Raw genomic sequence first — 22,792 nt, 5'->3', positions numbered from 1 at the left:
ACAAGCATTGTATTACAACTTTAATGCCAATATTATAGGTCTCTATATTAAAACCACCTTCAGATAATGTTTGTTAGAACATGGTATACCTGGCAAGGAAATAGAATGGTCTTATTGCTTTGAATTGTGAAGCTGCTCCATCAGACCATACCCAATGACGCCTTATGTTTAGACCAAATTGCTTTAGCCATTCCGCATGTTTCAGAAAACAGTGTTGAACAAAATGTGTGTCATGTTGCTTGTCATCTGAAATGAAGAAGTGAATTGTCTTATGGATGTCACCTGCATAATATAAAAAATCAGAAATTATTGAAGGCTTAATACAAAAGAAATAATACTGATTTAGGGTGATGTCGTTACCTGCAATTCGGAAATATGTTATGTGCACAAAAATAGTTACTTGATTTGAATACCACTGCATGGACTGAATCTCATTTTGTTCTTTGAAACTATAATTTTCAGCAAAGTCAACAACTGACACAACAACATCTTCTGGAAAGCTTTGTATACATTCCTTATATTGTTCTGCTTGCCATCTATACACAAAATTATGCATTATGTATTTCTTAAGATGGTCTTTGAACATGACTGAGAGATCTTGGCATAATATTTTCTTATGCGACAAGACTTTCCTTTTCTTCTTCAGACCGTCACGTGCAGTTCCTACTTCTAGGTCCTCAAAAATCTTCACCACAATCTTTTTAGCAATAAATGCAGCCTCTGCAGCACAAAAGTCTAACTTATCCGGGCCACACCTTTTACATTGACCACTCAAGCAGGCAAGGGCATGGAAGGTGGACGTATCTGATTTTGGACACAGTATATAGTCCAATAAGCCTGTTACACTCTTGATAGGGTTTTTTGGTGCCTTGCATCTACCATTCCATTGTCTTTGAATATATTGCATTGACATTGGCAAGCTTTTCCATGCAAACCAAATACAGAACTTCGCATGTGATTTATGGCATCCTTTAGGAAGGACATTTGAACATGTGAAATGCAGTAGCAAGTATATCGGTCTCTCAATTTCCACACAAAATATGGCTTCATGTACTCAAACACCCACTGCCTTATTACAATTTCATGGTATTGTTCTTTGAAGTTGAGAAAGAGCTCCACCTACAATGAAAGAAATATATGGTTAAAGAACATTGAAGAAAACTGCAGGTTTTTATTATCTTTGAGGAAAACTGTTACATTACTATAAACCATTATTTTTATTTCAAACCACTATGTTTTTTCACTTAATTGGTTAAACAAACCAGTATATATGAACACATGTCCTTGGTACGTACCAGTGGTATATAAGTGTCAACCAGTTTAAATGTGCTGATGTAAACTAGTCTTTTCATTTAAAACCGGTATGTTATTTACCTAACCAGTACATGTGAGCACTTAACCACGATGTATACCAGTGAGAAATAAGTGTTAAAAAAAATGAACACATGCCCTTGGTACATACCAGTGGTATATAAGTGTCAACCAGTTCAAATGTTCTTACTGTTGATGTAAACAAGTCTTTTCATTTAAAACCGGTATTTTATTTACCTAACCAATACATGTGAGCACTTAACCATGATGTATACCAGTGAAAAATAAGGGTTAAAAAAATGAACGCATGTCCTTGGTACGTACCAGTGGTATATAAGTGTCAACTAGTTCAAATGTTCTGACTGTTGATGTAAACCAGTCTTTTCATTTAAAACCGGTATGTTATTTAAAACCAGTACATGTGAGCACTTAACCCCGATGTATACCAGTGAGAAATAAGTGTTAAAAAAAATGAACACATGCCCTTGGTACGTACCAGTGGTATATAAGTGTCAACCAGTTCAAATGTTCTTACTGCTGATGTAAACCAGTCTTTTCATTTAAAACCGCTATATTATTTACCTAACCAGTACATGTGAGCACTTAACCACGATGTATACCAGTGAGAAATAAGTGTTAAAAAAAATGAGCACATGTCCTTAGTACGTACCAGCGGTATATAAGTGTCAACCAGTTCAAATGTTCTGACTGCTGATGTAAACCAGTCTTTTTATTTAAAACCGGTATGTTATTTACCTAACCAGTACATGTGAGCACTTAATCACGATGTATACCAGTGAGAAATAAGTGTTAAAAAAAATTTACTGGATATGTAAACCAGTATTTTCCTTTCAAACAGATATGTTTTTTACCTATCTGACATAACAAACAGTACATGTGAACACTTAACCACGATGTATACCAGTGAGAAATAAGTGTTAAAAGATTTTTACTGGTTATGTAAACCAGTTTTTAACCTAACGAGTTTATACATATCATAGCGTGTGAAAGTATGCGTCTGCAAACATATGTTTCAACAAACATACACGTATGATAAAAACTATGTTTCCATTTATATTCTCCTTCACATCCAATATTTATCTACTCTTATTCTAGGACCAAATACAGATTCTCCTTATTTCCATTTATAACTTTCTTCATATCCGATTTCATATCTACTCTTATCAACCCAATTATACTGAATATAGGTCATGAATGCAAATATTAGAAAACAAAAATGGACATAGTGAAGCAAGTTATTACCTGAAATTGTTCAAGAAGATGCACAGGATGTTTGACATATGAATTTCTTCCAATACGCTTTTTGCACACATCCTTCTTATTGGGTGAAACATGAGTGTTAGACATCTAAAAAGATAAGATCAACTCTTTCTCATTAGGTGTTATGAAACCACGATCCATAGGTTGTAGAGCACACAAAGAGATTGGCAAATTGCCATCATTTGCTGCCCTCAACCGATTCTTTGCAGCTATGAAGTTCCTCTTGTGAAAATTTAGCAACTTCGATGCAGCTGAAACATTCACTTTTGAGGTAGATGTACACTCAACATTCATAAGAATTGTGGTGATGAATCTTTTAAGAAAGAGCTCCTGTCCGCTCTTGGGTAATTTGATTGCATCTATTCTGTTGCGTATGGCTTCAACGAAGGTTGTTTGTGCCCTGGGCATTTCAAGGTCTCCAAGAGAAGGATGATTGACAAACTTGCACAAGATATTTGAGCGTGATGCAACATCGAGGGCCTTTGTACGCCGATTGAAGAGCATAACAAGGTCATTGCAAAGTCTTTGACGATGTTGGGAAACAAGCAAACTGAAACACCTCTATAGCGATGTCACCCAAGAGCGTTGAAAGAGCACAAAAAGAACACCAAAAGCTTTGGGAAACTCCTTTGAAACACCACTAGTCCAACAAGAGTAGTCCCCTTGGGAATTTACTGGTCGTCGCCCACCCAAGAGACTATGTCACATAGGAGCAAAACCCTGCCAAAGCATGGATTTACAGCACACGCCGACCAATGCATATGAAGACAAGGGCCTCTCCTTTCACAATCAAACATCACAAACCCACAAATTCAACATCAATTCCACAATTCATAGATACATGCCCTCCGAATCTGTCTACACACAATTTGCCACTAGGCTGCCATAGCCATAACCCTGCAGAGAACTACTCGTAACCTGATGAGCACAACTCCAATTGGGGCACTTTAAAGCTTGAGAGAAAGCTTGAAAAATGATTGGCGAGAAAGCTGAATATGACTAAAATTGATTCCATACGCCCCCATGAGAAAAATTGACGCGAACAGAGAGCTGTCCCAGCACGACTACACGTAGAGAAGGCTAGTCGGGGCAAAAAAACTGCATCCAAGAGCACCAAGGAGATAGAAAGAGCTAAAACCTGCAAATTTTTTATGTTTGGCTGAACTTTTTTTTTAGTTTTTACATGATTTTAAGTTGTATACAAGGATCGCTTCAAAAACCTCACTCACGCGGGCACTTACAGTAGCCCGATAGCTGTCACTAGACTAGCGACTTGCAGTGCATGTACATGTTCTTGCTAAAGCAAGCTAAAAAACCCACAAAAAGAAAGCCCCCACACCCTTTTGACATCGGGCGTCATGTCCATATGTACAAATTTACAAAAAACGGGGTTCTCAAAATGCGCGCAACATAGTTTGCCAACCCCCCAGTCTGCTAGAGCATTCATGCTCAGCAGTAGCATAAGCATATTGTCCACCCGGATCAGAGGGCCATACAACATAAGCAAAAAATGCATGAAGAAACACTAGACATATCAATTTTCCCACTCCCAATATCAAAGCATAAACCATATGTAGAATCAAAATCACAAAATCTTGAGCATAATCATTGGATCTTCCTTATTTGCCATCAAACAAGAAAACTCCATCTTCTCAATGAATGCATCAGCATCCTCACCTACATGACCATAGAACCTTGGAAACTCTGTCACCATAGCCATCAAAGCTGTCAATTGAGGGTCACTTGAAGAAGATCCTCCGTGGGGGCACCAAAACACTGTTGGGAAACAAGCAAACTGAAACACCTCTATAGCGATGTCACCCAAGAGCGTTGAAAGAGCACAAAAAGAACACCAAAAGCTTTGGGAAACTCCTTTGAAACACCACTAGTCCAACAAGAGTAGTCCCCTTGGGAATTTACTGGTCGTCGCCCACCCAAGAGACTATGTCACATAGGAGCAAAACCCTGCCAAAGCATGGATTTACAGCACACGCCGACCAATGCATATGAAGACAAGAGCCTCTCCTTTCACAATCAAACATCACAAACCCACAACTTCAACATCAATTCCACAATTCATAGATACATGCCCTCCGAATCTGTCTACACACAATTTGCCACTAGGTTGCCATAGCCATAACCCTGCAGAGAACTACTCGTAACCTGATGAGCACAACTCCAATTGGGGCACTTTAAATCTTGAGAGAAAGCTTGAAAAATGACTGGTGAGAAATCTGAAGATGACTAAAATTGATTCCATACGTCCCCATGAGCAAAATTGACGTGAACAGAGAGCTGTCCCAGCACGACTACACGTAGAGAAGGCTAGTCGGGGCAAAAAAACTGCATCCAAGAGCACCAAGGAGACAGAATGAGCTAAAACCTGCAAATTTCTGATGTTCGTCTGAACTTTTTTTTTAGTTTTTACATGAGTTTAAGTTATATACAAGGCTCGCTTCAAAAAACTCACTCACGGGCACTTACAGTAGCCCGACAATTGTCACTAGACTAGCGACTTGCAGTGCATGTACATGTGCTTGCTAAAGCAAGCTAAAAAACCCACAAAAAGAAAGCCCCCACGCCCTTTTGACATCGGGCGTCATGTCCATATGTACAAATTTACAGAAAACGGGGTTCTCAATATGCGTGCAACAACGCTTTGCATCATCAACACCATTTTGATCATTATCTTCCTCACGTGCTACCTGCTCAAGCTTGTTCTTAGCACACTGCTCCCTCTTTCTCCTAGCATGATATTCCTTGACCGCATCAACAGCATACCTAGCACACAGTTCACAGTGAGCCTGAGAGCAGTCACATACAGTGTGAGATTCTTGCTCCATGCTAGAGAGGGAGAGATTGAGCGAGGTGATAGGCCTACAGAGAGCAAGAGCACTATATGACAGCAATAGATGTGTGATAGGCCTACAAAGTAAAACAACAATCTGTGCTCCTACACAGAGAGTTAGAGAGAGATAGAAAAACAAGAGAGCGGGAAGACAAAGAGCTGGCTGACGTGCATAGTTAAGAGCTACAGAGCCGTCTTCTATATTTGAAAAAGAGACGTGGAAATAGTAATGGTGTAAAGAGCTGGCTGACGTGCATAGTTAAGAGGTACATAGCCGTCTTCTATATTTAACAAAAAACTGTGGAAATTCTATATTTAATTAAAAAGCTGTTGAAAAGAATATATCGAATTGAACTAATAGAGATAGTTTTATGTACCGGTTATAAAACCTCTGTCCGGGACAAGGTTTTTGGTCCACCTATTCATGCATCCACCCCTTTCATGTCCGTAGCAGCCACGAGAACTTCTCCCATTGCCTCTTCCGATTGAATTTCTCTGTCGTATGCCTCAGCTATGTCGGCATAAGCCGTGACATCACTGTTACCCACTGCTGAGCCTATTCTAGGTACTCTCTTAGTGAGGTCCTCCTCACCCAAGCCTCCCCTATCTTCAACAGCGGCATTTTTACCCTTTGCCTCCTCTGCATCAACAATGTCATTAGCTGCATCACTTGGACAGATCACCTCGGCTTGGCATGTGACATCACTTGCACCCAGTGCCTCACGTGTTCTAGCTTCTCTCTCAATGAGGACCTCCTCACCCATGCCTCTAGTATCCTCAACAGTGGAATCTGTACCCATAGGCACAACTGCATCAAGAAGGGCATCTATGACATCATGAACAATACTTTCTATTCCACCATCATTAACATTGCCATAAACAGCAGCATCTATGCTAGCATCAACTTCCATAGCATCCAATGTCATTTGTGCAGGCATCAACTACTATAGCATCAACAAATGGCAGCTGTGCAGGCATCAACTGTGGTAGCATCATCAATGGCATCTGTGACAGATTCAACAGTGGCATCTGTACCCATAGACACAACTGCATCAAGAAGGGCATCTATGACAGCATGAACAATACTTTCTGTTCCACCATCATTAACATTTCCATCAGCAGTAGCATATGTGCTAGCATCAACTTCCATAGCATCCACAATGTCATTTTTGCAAGCATCAACTACCGTAGCATCAACAATGGCATCTGTGCAGGCATCAACTGTGGTAGCATCATCAATGGCATCTATGCCAGATTCAACAGTGGCATCTGCACCCATAGCCACAACTGCATCAAGAAGGGCATCTATGACAGCATGAACAATACTTTCTGTTCCACCATCATTAACATTTCCATCAGCAGCAGAATCTGTGCGAGCATCCACAATGTCATTTGTGCAGGCATCAACTAGCGTAGCATCAACAATGGCATCTGTGCAGGCATCAACTACCATAGCATCATCAATGGCATCTATGCCAGATTCAACTGTGGTGGGGGTGGGTAATGTACCCTTTTCAAGTTTAGCACGGTCAACATCTGTGCACATCATCATGCACAACCTGCACATCAACTGCATTAGGCACATTTGGAACAAATTCAACAATACTAGTAGGTGTGCAGGGATCAACTGTATCAAAAGACTCTTTTTTTTTGCCTGTAACCCCCCTGGAAGCTGTAGCACCCCCTCTTGGATTCTTCACAAGATAAGACTGAGACAGTGAACCTACAGACCCCTCAACTGTATCAAAAGACACTTTTTTTTTGCGTGTAACCCCCCTGGAAGCTGTAGCACCCCTTCTCGGATTCTTCACAGGATAAGATTGAGCCAGTGAACCTACAGACCCCTCATCTAGAAACCCTGAAGAGCGAGTGCATCTCATGCAAGTTCCTCTTTTTTCAGCTTCTTGATCTACGACAAGAGAAAGTAGAAACATATTACTACACATGTACATAAAATAAATCAAATAGTTTGCAACTACTCGATGCAAAGAATTAAGAGACATGTCACTAACAAATTCCAACACTTGATTCATCAATGAGCATGGATACAATAGGGGTGCAATGGATTGCACATGCCTTCTAAAGACATCTTCTAATTGCATGAAGTTACAACAAAAACACACTCATTGCTTTGCATTTGGTTTCTTTCTCTTCCTAAATGAATCAAGAGGTATATCCATTGTGGGACTTCCACCTAAGTTCTTGGGGGTCGATTTCTTGTGCTTTGGTGTTCACTTTTTCCCCGCTGGAGGGGGTGTTGCTTTCACCGCATTTGCAACTGCCTCATCTGATGCTTCATCTCTAGTGTCCACACTTGGTGATGCTTTGGCACTCAATGGAGAACACAACAGCCTTCTTGGAGTTAGTTATTGCCTAGGTGATTTGACTGCAGAAGACTTTGCCATCAAGATGTCTTCAACTACTCCATGTACTGCATCCCCTACTACAGACTCCGCTTCAAGGGCTGGCTGCATCCCTCGGGTAGACTCCGCTTCAAGGCCTGGCTGCATCCCTGGGGTAATCAGGCCATTCTTCCTTGTGGAATGCATCGTCTGATTGGAGCAAGCATGAGATCATTGTTCTACAAAGCAAGCTATTTACAAAGTCTCACTTGGAGTATCCAAAAATACACACATAAATACTGATTTTGGTACCTACCAGTGGCCTGCATAGAGACTCTCTCTGTTTTTGTCCTCAATGATTCTTGTATACAGGTCTCTGCTGCGATGTTTGTACCTGCAAATGATTTCATTAAATGCAAGAGTTTAAACTACCAATGGAGAGTGGGCCTACAATAGTAGTATGAAATAATTGACACAGTGACCACCTGCACTTGATTCTTTCATCTCACTCTTCATCTTCAGACCAATCATATGCTTAGCTCTAGGGGGAACAGACATGTTGCAATCAAGTCCAACACAATAGTCATAGTCCCTACATACATGCGCGAAGCATAGCATATGGTACACATGGGTGCAAGGCAAGGAGAATACATCCAAGCTTCTGGCATCGAACGGGAATCCACATCCTACACAATGGTAGAACCCATTAAGTGCCACCTTGCTAATGCTTTGCTTAAAATCCATAGGAGGAAAAGGCTTCATCAAACTGGCTCCCACGTTATGTGAAGTCCTCTACATGGTAACACAAAATTTAAAGTGCTCTGATTCCTGTGCTATGTTGGTCTCTACTTCTGCAAGTAGTGCCTGTGAAACAAAGAAGACAACACATCTAATTTAAGTCTCAATAACCCAACAAAAGCAGATTGCTGAAAAGAATATGCAGCGTGAATCTTATCCCTTATTTGCAATACCACATATAAGACAAGCACTTACTCTATATGCTATAAACACAAGCTTGATGTGGTATATGATATGCACTGTGCTATATAGCACATAGCACAGTCCAAGTATAATGTGCTATAAGTGCTACATAGAGTATGCACTGTAGATCATAGCAGAGAGACTTTTTAAAATACCAGATATAGCCCAAAAATTTTCTCTATATGCTATATAGCACAAGCTTGTTGGGTATAAGATATGCAGTGGGCTATATGAGACATAGCACATAGAATATAGCACAAATATTGTGCTATGTAGCACATAGCAAAAATAGAGATTGTGCTATATAGCACAATTCACTATTCCACACACTCCAGGGCTATATTGTGAACATATAACACACAAAATGTGCTATTTAGCACATAGCACATAAAAAGATTGTGCTATGTAGCACATATCAATATTTAACACACACTTCAGGGCTATACTATGAGCATATAGCATACAGGTATGCTATATAGCACATATTACACATGTCCATTGTGCTATGTATCACATAGCACATAACCACACAGAGCACATAGCATAGAATCACACACATTCCAAATAGATGAGGGTACTATTGTGAACATGCTGCACCTAGATTGAACTATAAAGCACATAGCACATAACCACACATAGCATATAACCACCCACTCCATGAAGATGATGGCTATGTTGTGACCATATAGCACATATTTTGTGCTATATAGCACATAGCAAAAATAGAATATTCTCATACAGTACATAACCATACAATCCATAACACTCTAACCACATAACCACATGGAAGTGAACCACATACTCCAAAACAAAGTGAAGCACATGTAGGAGGGTATGCACCTTTGATTTAGCCACATTGGCTTCAAATTCAGCAACGTTCTCTCTAGTAGTACTCGAGAACTGTCCAATCAAATCAATCAGGCATTGTCGAGCTACAGGGTCTTGCACGCAATCAATCTCCGTTTGCAACTTTATGGCCAAAGTGTTTGAGCTTTGAGCACCCTCAGCCCTATGCAATTCTCTGACTTGATCCTCTACCTGCTTCTTTGCACCCTCAAGTCTTGACTTATAGTCTTGCAATCTGCCCTCTGCAATATTCTTCATTTCTGCAAGTGCCCTACTATCCTCCTCTGCCAATTGTACCAGGTATCCTCCTAAAGGCACGCTTGACAATGGTTCACACGTACCTTCTGTTTTCAATGATGATGTGGTAGAGGCAGCAGTGGTTTTGGAACCTCTCCCTCTACCACTCATCTGCTCTTCCCACCTCTTGATCTTGTTTTGCAAGTTGTGTCTTTCTTCTGAGGCTCTCATTGCCCTCTCTACAAAGATAGCCCAAGAAATTTGATGTTTGCTAGATTCACTGCAGTTTTCCAATGCAAAGGCCTTTGCAAATTGAGTCCCTACTTCATACATGAAGGGACCCTCCTGGTAGACATCCCAGTGTCTCCACACAAACTGGTATGCCTTCACTTTCTTCTGGCTACCCGGAACAAGCTTTGGGCATATAAAGACAGCTTCCCAGTCCTCCTCAGTGATGTCATTGTTTCCTGTCAAGCTACGTGGATCAACTCCCTCCAATGGAAATCCACGATCCATATGAAATTCCTCGGCAAGACGACAAAAATTCGTATGCAGAGGTGGTTCGATGTTCCTAACTAGACTGCTGCTTGCTTGAATCGGATGCTTTGAGGAAGGTGCCATGATTCAGTCTCAAGTGATATACCTGCACATCATCCAATGAACTCATGAGACATGGTGTGCCCTCGCTTATCACCTGCTAAAAAGAAACAAGAACTTCATGGGCCTGCTCTTGTAAGCAGGGCATTCAAGGTGATGTGCTATGGGATTTGCCCCAAGATTGCATGCATCTTGTGGACTAGAAAATTACCTCGGGAGTTTATGTCCTCTCATGCAGCCAGCAGCAGCATTAGGTTTTGCTCGCCTCTTGTTGCAAATGAGCAAGGTGTGGCACTCATGCCGCTCCAAATGCAGCTTAATGTAGCTAAATGATCCCAGGTGGGGCGCGCGTGCTCAACCAGTAGAGAGTGTACATGTTCAATGGGAGAGACATACCTCGAAGAGAAGAGGGCGGTTACTGCAATCGTCCTTGAAGCAGTCAAGCTTGCACAGTAGAAGCTCTAAGCACAGTAGACCTTGAGCACATGCGCGAGAGAGAGAGAGAGAGAGAGAGAGAGAGAGAGAGAGAGAGAGGCGGGGGGTCGGGGGGGGGGGGGGGGGGCACGTTGTTTGAAATTGCCAACTACTCATCAAACAAAGTGGGTGTGTGAAGGCTGAATTTTTCAGTATAACATTTTTTAGAATATAAATTGGGACGTCTGAAATATGGCACCAGTGACCACACCCCTAATGTCATGCTATGCTATTTAATTATATCACATATATAGCTTTCCACCTATTCATGCTTTCACCCAGATACGACACGTTGGTGTTCAATTCACACGCACTCACAATTGTGTGAGCAAGCCTTTCATTTATAGAATTTGGGCAGCACCATTTTGGTTCTCATTAGTTTTAATACATTTAAATGACAAGATCCCTCCCCTCCTCTGAAGGAAAATGTTCTAAACAAAAAAAATTCACTTTAAAAGAACTCGTGTAACTTTATCTTCTTCTTTTTGTACGCCGTTGTTTTGGATCCTTTGTGATTCTTTTGTGCGACTCTCGCACCTTTCAATCACACCTTTTATCCAAGCTTGTGTACCAATCAAGAAGCAATATAGAAGCTTAGTTTTTGTAGAAGACCAAATCGAAAGTTAGTTCATCAGTGTCACTATTATTTTTCTCCCCTTCTACTTCAGCAAGGTTAGATTGATGCTCTTGTGGTTCTTGCTTATTGAAAGCACGTTTCCAATGGTTTTCATGATGGTGACCTTGTTTATAATAGTATGTGCAAGTTATATCACGTGAGCGGGGAGTAGGTGTTAAACTTTCTGAGGTAGAGGGACTTGGAATTATAAAAGAGCCTGATGAGGGTTCTTTGCAGGTAACATTTCTCTTGCGGAAGTATGGTGAAGTAAATCTTATGCTTTTGGAGAACATGACTAGTGGTGTAGTCGTACTAGGGCCATGTGAAGTTGCATTTGTTCGCATAGTATCCTCTTGGAGGATCCGACCAATAAGAACCGGTAATGTGAGACCAACGATACTACTTTGAGTAGTTACGAATGTTGTCCAAGTGGATGGTAGAGTAGTAAGGAACATCGTAACTTTTTGTGAATTAGTAAAACTAAGGCCTGTAGTAGTAGCCTCATCAAGTAGACATTGCCACTCATCCAAAAATGTGGGAACGCTACCATCTTCAGGAAGCAAGAATGTTTGGCGCGGATGAAGCAACAAGCGGCCGTTGCCAGAAGGACCATATTTTTCTGAGAAACCATTGTAAAATTCTTTTGTAAAGAAGCATCTCTAAGCTGAGAAATTATCAAAGGATGTATGATTATTCTTATGGGAGCCATTGTATATTAGAAGGCCAGTTAGAGGTTTGGGAGCTTATGGCCGGACAAGCCATTTTGTAAAGACCTAATCTATAAAGGTCATTTTTTGTAAGTTTGAAGATAATCTTTTAATGGAGAACTGAGAAGACAGCGTACATTTGAGAGCTCCTTCTTGTTCAAACTTGTAATCTTCGCCATTGCGGCTACGGTAATCCAAATTCAGATTTGATTATTGCATTGTGTTCCTCTCCTCTTGCTCTTTCATTCAAGTGTAATCATTCAAGATTCGGTGTAGGTTTTCAACTACGAGTTTGACGCCTTAAATCGCTGCTTTGAGTGTCTATATGCGTGTTTTATGTTGTTTTGACCCTAGGAGGGGCTTTAGGGACCCTAAAACGACCCATTAGGATCACCTGTTCGCTGTTTTTGTTGACTTTGGGATGAACGATCGCGATCGTTGTAACTCTCCAGAATGCTGTGGTAGTGATAGGATATGTTCCTGATAGTCTCCTGTAGCTTCCCTTCAAGTTTCGTGCGATTTCGATATGATTTGCATGGTAAACGGGCTTGATGACTGAAGAACGGTGTAGGAGGACATAGGCAGATTACTTGGCGGCAATGCGTTTGATTTACTTGTAGAATTAGTAGTTGCATCTCTTCGAGTTCACTTCATTAGGATTGACACCCTAGTGAGTTCCCATGCCTCATCCGAGTCTCTTCCCCTGTATTGATAAATATGTTGATGCTTGAGAGCTATGCTATGGACATCCATCGCGGCGACCTGCAAACATTGGCGCCGCTGCCGGGGATTGTACCTTAGGTGATAAGTGACCGAGTGCGCAGTTAGACTCCTTAAAAAGATCAATCCACAAATCCATTTTACACCTCTGTTAGGCTGCTAGACAAGGGTTTAGAGCTTAATGGAGTCTAGATCCAGTGGACCGTCTAGATCTTCTCTTAGGAGATTTAGGGAGCTGTGAGTGAGTGTGTTGAAGCATTTTTGCTCTTCAATTTCTCTAATTCGATTGAGTACTGAAATCTCACGCGAAATCCGTCGTGTTTGTTTTGTTTGATTTATTTTCTTATGTTTTTTCATTTTTTTACTTAGGAGTAGGATAAGTAAATCACATTCCAGTCAGATTTGGGGCAAAAGTCAGAGCCGAGAAACCAGAAAACCATAACTTTGGCCAAAAAAGCCATAAGACTCTGAAATTCTGAAAATCTGACCAAACAGGATTGATATTGATTCAAATCACAAAGTGGTAGCACAAAACACTAGGAAACACTTATCAGAGGGAGCAGACAAAATTTCATCAGATTTGGCCCAGGTACTACGATCGCAATCGGTGTACCTCAGTGTCAGATTTGGACAAGATTTGACATGTGCCTTCCTGATAAGATTCTAAACAACTTTGTCTAAAGCAACCACACTCAAAAACATCAAAAATCAAGGAAATCAGGCCACTTGGGTAAAACGAGCCTGACAGACCCAGAAAGTGCGAAATCTTGTCTTTTGGTGATCCAAATGCAAAACGACTTTGGGGATAGCCTTAAAACATCAGTGTCTACAAGCATGCCAAATTTGGTCTGATTTGGGCTCAGAAGTACGATCGCGATCGGTGTACCTAAGTGCCAGATTTGGACCAGATTTCATTTGTGGGATCCCCAGGTGTATACAAACATAAAAGTCTAAAGGACCTAGAGCCAGAAACCTCAAAATACCTGTCAAACCATCTGAACACAGATCCAAGTCAAAAATTGCTAAGCTGGCTTAGAAATTGAGTTTCAGTAGACCAAAACACATCAAAATGAGAAGGAACCATACAAGGGGATAGCCTGTACACAGGACAACCCCAGGTATCTCTCAAATCCAAAATCAAACATCAAAATCTAGTCAAACTGATAAATTTGGGAAAACAGGCACTTTCAACCAAGAAATGGTAAAAACTTGACCTTTTTGAGTCCAAATACAAAAGTGTCGGGTAGGTAGTCTTAAAATAGCCTAGTGAACAAGCTGGTGAAGTTTCATCTAATTTGGGCTCAGAACTACGATCGCGATTAATGTACCTCTGGCCCAGATCCAGCTCATTTTTGACCTGCTCATAGACCTAGTTTATACAAGATACCAAGAGTTTTCAAAACTCAAATTGGACATACTGTCAATAATCTGCAAGCAAAATTGTGTTGAGATCATTTTGAAATTTTGAATTTGCTGACAGTTGGAATGATACAGTGATCTCATAGCCATCCAGTGTATTCATTTGCAGAGACCGATCAAGTAACAACCCATGCAGTTGTTGCAGGAATTGGAAGATCTTTCCATCTCCAGGTAAGAGGTTTGGATTCAGTCTTAGTAAATCCCACTTTCTTCATGTTTTTGAGATCGGGAAAACAAATCAACACCAGACACCTAAATTTAGCGGATCAAACGAGTGTTGCATCAAAGGACGAGAGTGTAAACCATGGGATAGTGCGACCGTTAGAGCCGATCCTTGAAGAAGTCATCTCCGACACTTCTTCAGAGAGATCTTCTGAGTATTTCACGGAACACTTGGGACAAATAAAACTAAACGGAAGAGAAAACATGGCAGCTGGACCATCAGACCCCTTGGCCACACTAAAGCTATTGTTCATCAAGTATCAATATGACAACAAGCAAGGTGCCAAGATATACAAAGATGGTATGGACCGCTACTATGTGAAAATAGAAGATAGACCAAGTGAGTTCAGGGACTTGGTGCCTGTAAGCTATAGCGGAGACAGGTACCTAGATGACGAGGGTATCATGTACTTGGTATTCCTGAATCCTAACATCGTAGAAAAGTGGGGATTGATGGGCACAAAAGCCAAAATAGACGAGGAACATGAGGAAAAGGCACCAACAATGAGCTTACCTAATGCGAGATTAAGGCGAGAAAACGAAACGTTGAGAATCAACACGGATAATGTCTACTTGGGGTTATACAAGTATAATAATGGAGAGCAAGATCTCTATTATAGATGCGAGGAACCCTACGTCGGGGAGATGACTGAGCGGAAAAGACTTTATGTCCACCTACACAGAGGGAGCGGAAACGAAAATTGCAGCATACGATAAGTATGGAAGACGACATGCAGCAATCGATAAAAAAGAATTGGAAGGATATACGTACTTTGGGGGACCACTTCATCAGTATTATGTCACTCCAAGCCCACTAAGACCAACACCTACAACTGTCATGCCAGAACCATTGACCACAGGCAGAGGGAGGACTCATGTAGTTGATTCTTTCAATCGACCTCATTATTCAATGCAAGTCCCATGGGAACGTTACATTCCAGAGAATCAATGGCTACGAATCGAGGTAGTGCAGTTCCTATCTCTACACATACGGCTGTAGGTCCAACAATTGCAGCCACTCCATCACATTTATCACCTAGTAGTAGATTTGGGGCGGGGGAGCCAATGAGAGCAACCAACGACCTCCATGATGCACGAGAACGATTAAGTCGAGACATGGGAGCAATGAGATTGACCGCTGACCATAGATGGATCAGGCCATCCCAAGTAGCAAAGTGCATGCCAAAGAAGTATAGCGGATCGGGGGATCCATATGCCCATGTATCGCTCTTCAAGCAAGTCTTAAGAGCAGAACAGATCACTGATTTCCACACTCAATACGAGGGATTCTGGCTGAACTTGGAAGGGACGGCCTTAACCTGGTTTCAACCTTTAAACCCTGAAACTTGTTCGCATATTGAACATGTATTGCGCGAGTTCGCAGAAGAATTCTCAAAACGGGGTATAAAGCATAATACTGTATCGCAGATATACGCTTTTTCATTCTCCCTTTTAAACAAAGGGAGAATGAAAAAGTGAAGGAAGCAACCTTGAGATTCAAGCAATACATTGAGAGGTGCCCGAGGAGAGAATTACCGCAGGATGAGAGATTGTCTGTGCTCTTCGTTGAAGGACTTAGGAATGAAACCTTGAAAAAGGACCTTCACTTGAAAGCCTGTAGCACGTTTCAACAGGTTACAAGGGAAGCGTTATATCTTGTCGATAACTGCAAAGCATATGGGGAAGTGTCAGAGGATACTGATTCAGTAACCACTGGCTCTTCATCGATTAAAAGCGAACCCTCTACCAAGAAAGATGCCCAGACATCCTTGATGCCGACAGCTGATCAATTGATAGAGGAGGTAACTGATGGCGGGAAAAAGAGCAGTGCAATCGGGTGGCCTCTGTACTTGTGCACACTCCACAAACCACGCCTCATGCAAACAAGCAAAGAACAAAACAAAGGGGGCACCACCCTAAATTAAGAGGTTTAGGGACCTCACACATAGTGCATACAGGCAAGTGAGACTTCTGGCATTATGATGGCATCAAAACATATGGCAAAACACATAGAAACGGAGCTTAGGGACCTTATGTAGCATATATATACACAAGACATCATCTTAACAATACAACGGCATCTGATCATACATAACAAGGATATAGAGAAGCAAGCCAAGGATGGCATAATCCCTTGTCAAAAACAATCAACCCAGCAAGTAAGTATGATCCTACTAGCAACACATCAATACCTTAGAGAATGATGGCGAGGATGGTGGCCATGGAGCATGAGAGAAGACTCCTTATTTAGGTTTTAGGGCTAGTAATGTAGCATACTAGAGGGAGAGAGCGAGAGGGAGAGAGAGAGTAGAGCTCCCTCCATAGCTCCTTGTTGTGAGCAATGTCATCATAGCTTCATTGCTTGGTGAAGTGGGTGAAGTGTTTTTTTGAGTGAGAGAAGGCCTCCTTATACAGGTTTCTGAGAGGGTTTAGGATTAGGGATAAACATGCTTAAATCCGGTGATTGGGGTTACTTTTTGCTTAGGGTGGTCAACAGATTGAGGTCACCTGATATGTCACCATCAAGATATTCTCTAGAGTGATGTGAGAGGAGAGGATAAATGCTGATTTTTCTGATTGTGACACATGGGGATAAGGCCTTGACCAGCATTTAAGAGCAAGTTAGGTGGCTGTTGAAACTGGAGGTTCTGCACATGTCAGGGGGGGACCTGCTGGGTCCTCCTGAATATCAAATTCTCAAAAAATCCTCAACCATGGCTTCTTTTGACATGTGTTCTTTGAAAAAATCAGCATGTCTCTTTTCAACTCAAAAGTCTTTATCCCTGTTGACTCACCTTTACCATAAGATTTTCCCCTTTTCTCCTCCTGTAACTGCATTGTTGATGCCCAATCACTGCTTCTAGTATCAGTGAACTGTTACCTATCAAATACTTATGGTGCAGTAAAAAAATATTTACCATGGGTAAAAAAAGTTACTGTAGGTAAAAAGTGATTTGTATTTACCATGTAGGTGAAAAATATTTACTGTAGGTAAAAAATATTTACTATGGTAAAAAATATTTACTGTCGGTAAAAAAGTGAAAACGGAGTATGCTGTGCTGTGAGTCCACACGAACATCCTCGTGTAAATTTCACTAGAAATTCACACCTAGAATGGGCTATTCTGTAAGATATAGGTTGTAGGCATGCATAAGAGCTCGTTCCCACGTATCTTCTGTCCATGGCACTTTTTACTCTTTGGTGCTTGTGAAGTAGATTTTTCTTCTCTTTCGAGATCCCTTGGACTAGAGTATCCTCATCTCCCCAACAACTGACTGTGCCTTTATTGCATCTTCAGAAGGGGTCCTAAAAACCATGCATCATATAGCCCTCCCCCTTAAGCTAGAGGTATTTGATGCCTCTAGCTGTAGGTTGTGCTACAATAGGGTTCTCTTGAATACTTACCCACATGGTACCAATTGAATTTGCCATGTTACTGCTTTCTTGGCTGATGCACCCTGTTTAGTCCTTTCTGATGAATAATTGTATCCATCGATGACTAACAACTAGTCTCCTAGACCCTTGAAAGCCATACCCCATTCATTGTCAATATCCGCTTTCACTGGTAGCATTCTCTTTTTTTCTTTTTTTCTTCTCTTTTTTTTCCTTTTTTTCCCTTTTTTTTTTTTTTGAAACGACTATGTACATGATTGTTACCTTAGTTGGAGCTCGAATATGATGAGCTCTCCACTGAACCATCCTTAGCATTGATTTCACCAGCATATGGCTGTGAAAGACGACATTGGTAGGCCTTCAATCGCCAACCATTTACCGGGGTCTGATGTACCTTACCATCTAGGTCACCTAGTTGGTAACTACCATTTGAGAACCTCTGTATCACTACAAAAGGGCCTTCCCACTTAAGCAAGAACTTACCATCCTTCCTGCCATCAAAGAGATTGTCGTATCTGAGCACTAAAGAACCTTCCTTGATACCTTTCTTGACAAGGTTGCGATTGAACTTCTTTCGTTTCTTGTCTATCTGGGCTGCATAGTACTTCACTGCTGACTCTCGATCTAGCCTTAACCTCTCCAAATCGATGATTCTTCCTTCCACCTGCTTCTCTTGACTATCCTCTTGATGTGCTTTTAGAACTCGGAGGCTCGCTAGCTCCACTTCTATAGGCAATAGTGCCTCTTGCCCGTAAACCAAGTGAAAAGGTGTATACCCCAAGGATGTTTTAAAGGATGTTCTGTAGGCCCAAAGTGCTGCATCTAGGTGTTTGTCCCATGTCTTAGGATGTAAATGCACTTGCTTAGTGATGATTTTACATATAAGACCATTTACCTTTTCCACAAGACCATTGCACTGAGGGTAGTATGGTGTAGAGTGCCTGCGCTTGATTTTTAACTTGCTCATCAATTGCCCGACTAAATCAGCTTGAAATCCCGGTCCCCTATCCGAGAGAATCTCCAAAGGTGTGCCAAAACGGCAACAAAGGCATTCAAAAATGAAATCACTCACGTCCTTGGCTGTGATGCGCTTTGTGGGACGAGCTTCTGCCCATCTGGTCATGTACTCCACCCCCATAATGATGTATTCCTTCCCTGATTGAGTGCAAGGTAGTGGCCCTATTGCATCTATCCCCCATCTTTCAAATGGCCCATAGGTTTTGATTGGATGCTGATTTTCATGGGTAAGACACCTTGGTCCAACTTTTTGGCAAACCTCACATGTGCGGCACCAATGTTGTACATCTCGATGGAGGCTTGGCCACGTGAACCCTGCTTGTAAAATCTTTCTGCTAGTAATCTCTTGTGCAAAGTGGCCACCACACACACCTTCATGACAACTAAAAAAAATATCCTTTATCTCTTGGGATGCAGGAACTCTCCTTAAGACAGCATCTTTCCCTCTACAATACAAGTCCTCATTCACTAAGCTATAGCTGGTAGCCTTTTTTGCCAACCACCTACGTTCACTTTTACTCATACCAGAGGGTGCTTCACAATGCTCAAGAAAGTAAAGTAAATCATGCAGCTCCTCCTTTCCCTGGTATAAAGGACTTTTCACAAGGATAGCACCTACTATGAGAGTTTTTAGTTCTTCACCTGCTAAGGCATCTGCTTCTCGATTTTGATCTCTAGGTACAAAGTGCACTCGAACTTCTTTAAAACCCTTCAACAAGGCCTTTGCTTCCCTCATCTTAACAGACAATTTTTCATTTTTACAGGCCCATACACCAACCATTTGCTTAACAATCAACATGGAGTCACCAAAAACATTTAGCTTGAACTTCTTTAAAACCCTTCAACAAGGCCTTTGCTTCCCTCATCTTAACAGACAATTTGTCATTTTTACAGGCCCATACACCAACCATTTGCTTAACAATCAACATGGAGTCACCAAAAACATTTAGCTTTGTGATGCCCTGAGAAAGACAACATTGCAACCCTAAAACAAGGGCATGGTACTCTGCCTCATTGTTAGAATGAACCTCTTTTAGAAGAAACCCTTTTGCAAAGATCTTCTCCTTCTCTGGACCTAATATTACTATGCCTGCTGATGCCTTGTCTTTGGTCCTCTTGTAAGCCCCATCAAAATACAGACTGTGTGCTCCCAGTAGAACTTCAGGCTCCGGGATAGGCGGTACCTTACTAGGTGCCTCTTTCTTGGCCTTCTCATAACACCTTTGTGTGAGGACATCTGCCAAACAAGCACGGGTGGAATCCTCTACTTGTAGTGTGTAGTCAAACTCTTGAAGCTGCACCACCCACTTTGCTATTCTTTGAGACAGTTCCATGTGTTGTAGGGCATATGGAAAAACCTCCTCAGTTGTGATCACCACAAATTGTCTCGGAAGTAAGTAAGCCCGAAACTTTTCCGCTGCAAACTTAAGAGCTAGCACCAATTTCTCAGTTGCGCTGAAACCCTTTTCAGCAGTTGTCATCACTCTACTTAAGAAGTAGACTAGTCTCATGAGAGATGTCTTTGGGTCTTTTTGCATCAAGACAGCTCCTAGGGCTTCTGGACCTACACTAGGATTTACATAGAATAATTCACCCCATGTGGGTTGTAGGACGACAGGCAATGAGCTCAAGATGGTTTTAACTTCTTGAAAGCACCTTTCTCCCTCCTCACTCCATGTCAATGTAGTGTGTTTAGTGAGTTGCTGCAAAGGATAGATTGCCTGAGAAAGGAGATGTATGAATCGTCCCATGTAGCGAACCTTTTGAATGAAGGAGACTAGTTGCTTCACGTTTGAAGGAGTAGGTAAAGCTAACAATGTCTTTACCTTTTCAGGGTCAGCCTCAATACCATCTTGAGACACAACATGGCCTAGTAGAGTGACCTTTCTTTCACCTATGTGGCACTTGTCTTTATTCAATTGCCCACCCAATTGGGCCAGACGGGTGAAACCTTCATCAACCTTGGACAGATGTACTTCCCTAGAGCTGTAAATGCAAAAATCATCAATGAAGACTCGTATGGACTTACCAAAGTAAGGTTGAAACACCAAGTTCATAAACCTCTGGAAAGTAGCTGGGGCATTAGTTAAACCAAAAGGCATAACTCTATAAGCAAAACACCCCCAAGGTGTTATGAAGGTAGTCTTTCTTTGGTCTTCATCTGCAATTCTGATTTGGAAGTAGCCTGAGTACCCCATCACACATTGTGTACCTTTCATGACCAGCCACTTCATTTAGTATTTCATCTTGAAAAGGCAAAGGACAATGGTCCCTTTTTGTGGCTGCGTTTAGAGGCTTGTAATCCACACATACCCTCCACTTCCCATTTTTCTTTGGTGCTACCACAATTGGAGACACCCACTCAGAATCTTCCACTGGGTAGATAAATCCTGCCTTGAGTAATCTTTTTACTTCTTTTAAGAGTGCATCTTGTTGCACTAGCCCTAATCTCCTTAGCCTTTGCACCACTGGTTTGGCACCTTCCTTTAATTGGATATGGTGTTGGGTTACCGTCGCTCCTTTAATGTGCTCGTAATCAGTTATAAAGAGGCCAGCATGCTTCTTTAGTACCTGTAAATAGGTTTCTCTTTCTTCTTCTAGTAGGTCCTTAGCTAGCATCTCCTCTAAGCCTTTGGCTTCTTCCTTGTTTAGAGAGTCTTGACCACCTTCTCCTTCTGGGTTTCGCAGTATTATACCCATGACTTCCAAAGAGCTAGCATCCTCCTCAAATGACTCATCCTCAGATGAAGAGCAAATGCTTGTGCTCCATTCATCCATAGAAGTCTCCATCTCTAGGTCTTGTTGTCTACCCTGCTTCATGTCATACACAATTTTTTGTTGCTTGCCACCTACCTTATGATTTGGTCGCAACTCAAGGGAACCTGTCTCCTAATCTTGCCTAGCTTTCATAGCCATAAGCCAAGGTCATCCAAGGATTAGCGGATAGCCCTCCCCCTTAGTTGGGATCACATAAGCATCAATTGAGATTGCCACACCAAAAGCTCAAACCTTCACTCCATTAACCTTTCCCACACAAGCCACCCTTACATTATTTGCCATCTTAGCTTGTAAGGAAGTTTGCTCGTTTACTTCCAAACCCAACCTGTGCATTAATTTCTCTGTCATAACACAAATCTCGGCTCCACCATCTACGTACACATTGGAGACTCGCTGACTCTTAATCTCTGCATCAATGACTGGCACGATATCCTTCATGCCTCTTGCACTAATAGACCCAATTGACTTTGCCTTAGCCCTCCTGGTGCTGACCATCTTAGACCAGGTTCTACGCATCTTTGGGGAAAGGTGGAGGAGTTGCTGCCATGAAATCTTTGGTCCTTGCTTACTCACATCTGCTACCAGGTCATAAGGTATGGATCCTACCCCAAGTGGAAAGTCTTCTACTCCTATGTGCCTCCTTGACCTACTCTTCCTTTTCTTGTCTCCTATCACTTGGGAGGAACCCTCATTCCCTTTATCCGGCTCTGAAGCTTCCATTTCATCAGTTCTTTGTCTCCTAACTCTCTTTATTGGCATGGCAATAGCTTCCTCCATTTTTTCTTTCCCTTTATCCTTACCATTGTCAAGACTTATGACAGAGATAGCTCTGTCCTCCCCCCCCGATGGTAGTGGAGGGATCTCTGCTGGTGCTTGTGGTGGTGGAGGAGGGGGTCTCAATATTTGGATTGGTGGAGCCACGTATGCATTTTGTCCATTTAGTGGCCTAGCTCGAGGAGGAGTGACTTGCTGGCGAGGAGGCCGTCTTTGATTACCATTTCCC

At 41.8% G+C, this 22,792-nt stretch overlaps 1 protein-coding gene across 1 annotated transcript in view; it reads right to left on the bottom strand.

The window, feature by feature from the left end:
- The window catches only part of LOC147429547 (uncharacterized), a 65,457-nt gene that overhangs the window by 230 nt on the left and 42,435 nt on the right, over positions 1-22,792 (bottom strand). The window contains exons 2-3 of the mRNA XM_086495398.1: positions 361-1,119; positions 90-282 (exon numbers count right to left, since the gene is read on the bottom strand). Coding sequence (XP_086351524.1) covers positions 90-282; positions 361-913 — 746 coding nt within the window. The 5' untranslated portion in view covers positions 914-1,119. The remainder of the gene's footprint in view (positions 1-89; positions 283-360; positions 1,120-22,792) is intronic.

This window comes from Adiantum capillus-veneris, chromosome 22, assembly GCF_014529385.1.
Source record: "Adiantum capillus-veneris isolate H3 chromosome 22, ASM1452938v2, whole genome shotgun sequence".
NCBI classification, from domain to species: domain Eukaryota; kingdom Viridiplantae; phylum Streptophyta; class Polypodiopsida; order Polypodiales; family Pteridaceae; genus Adiantum; species Adiantum capillus-veneris.
The sequence above is the reverse complement of the archived record's forward strand: the minus strand, read 5'-3'. Positions and strand labels throughout refer to the sequence as shown.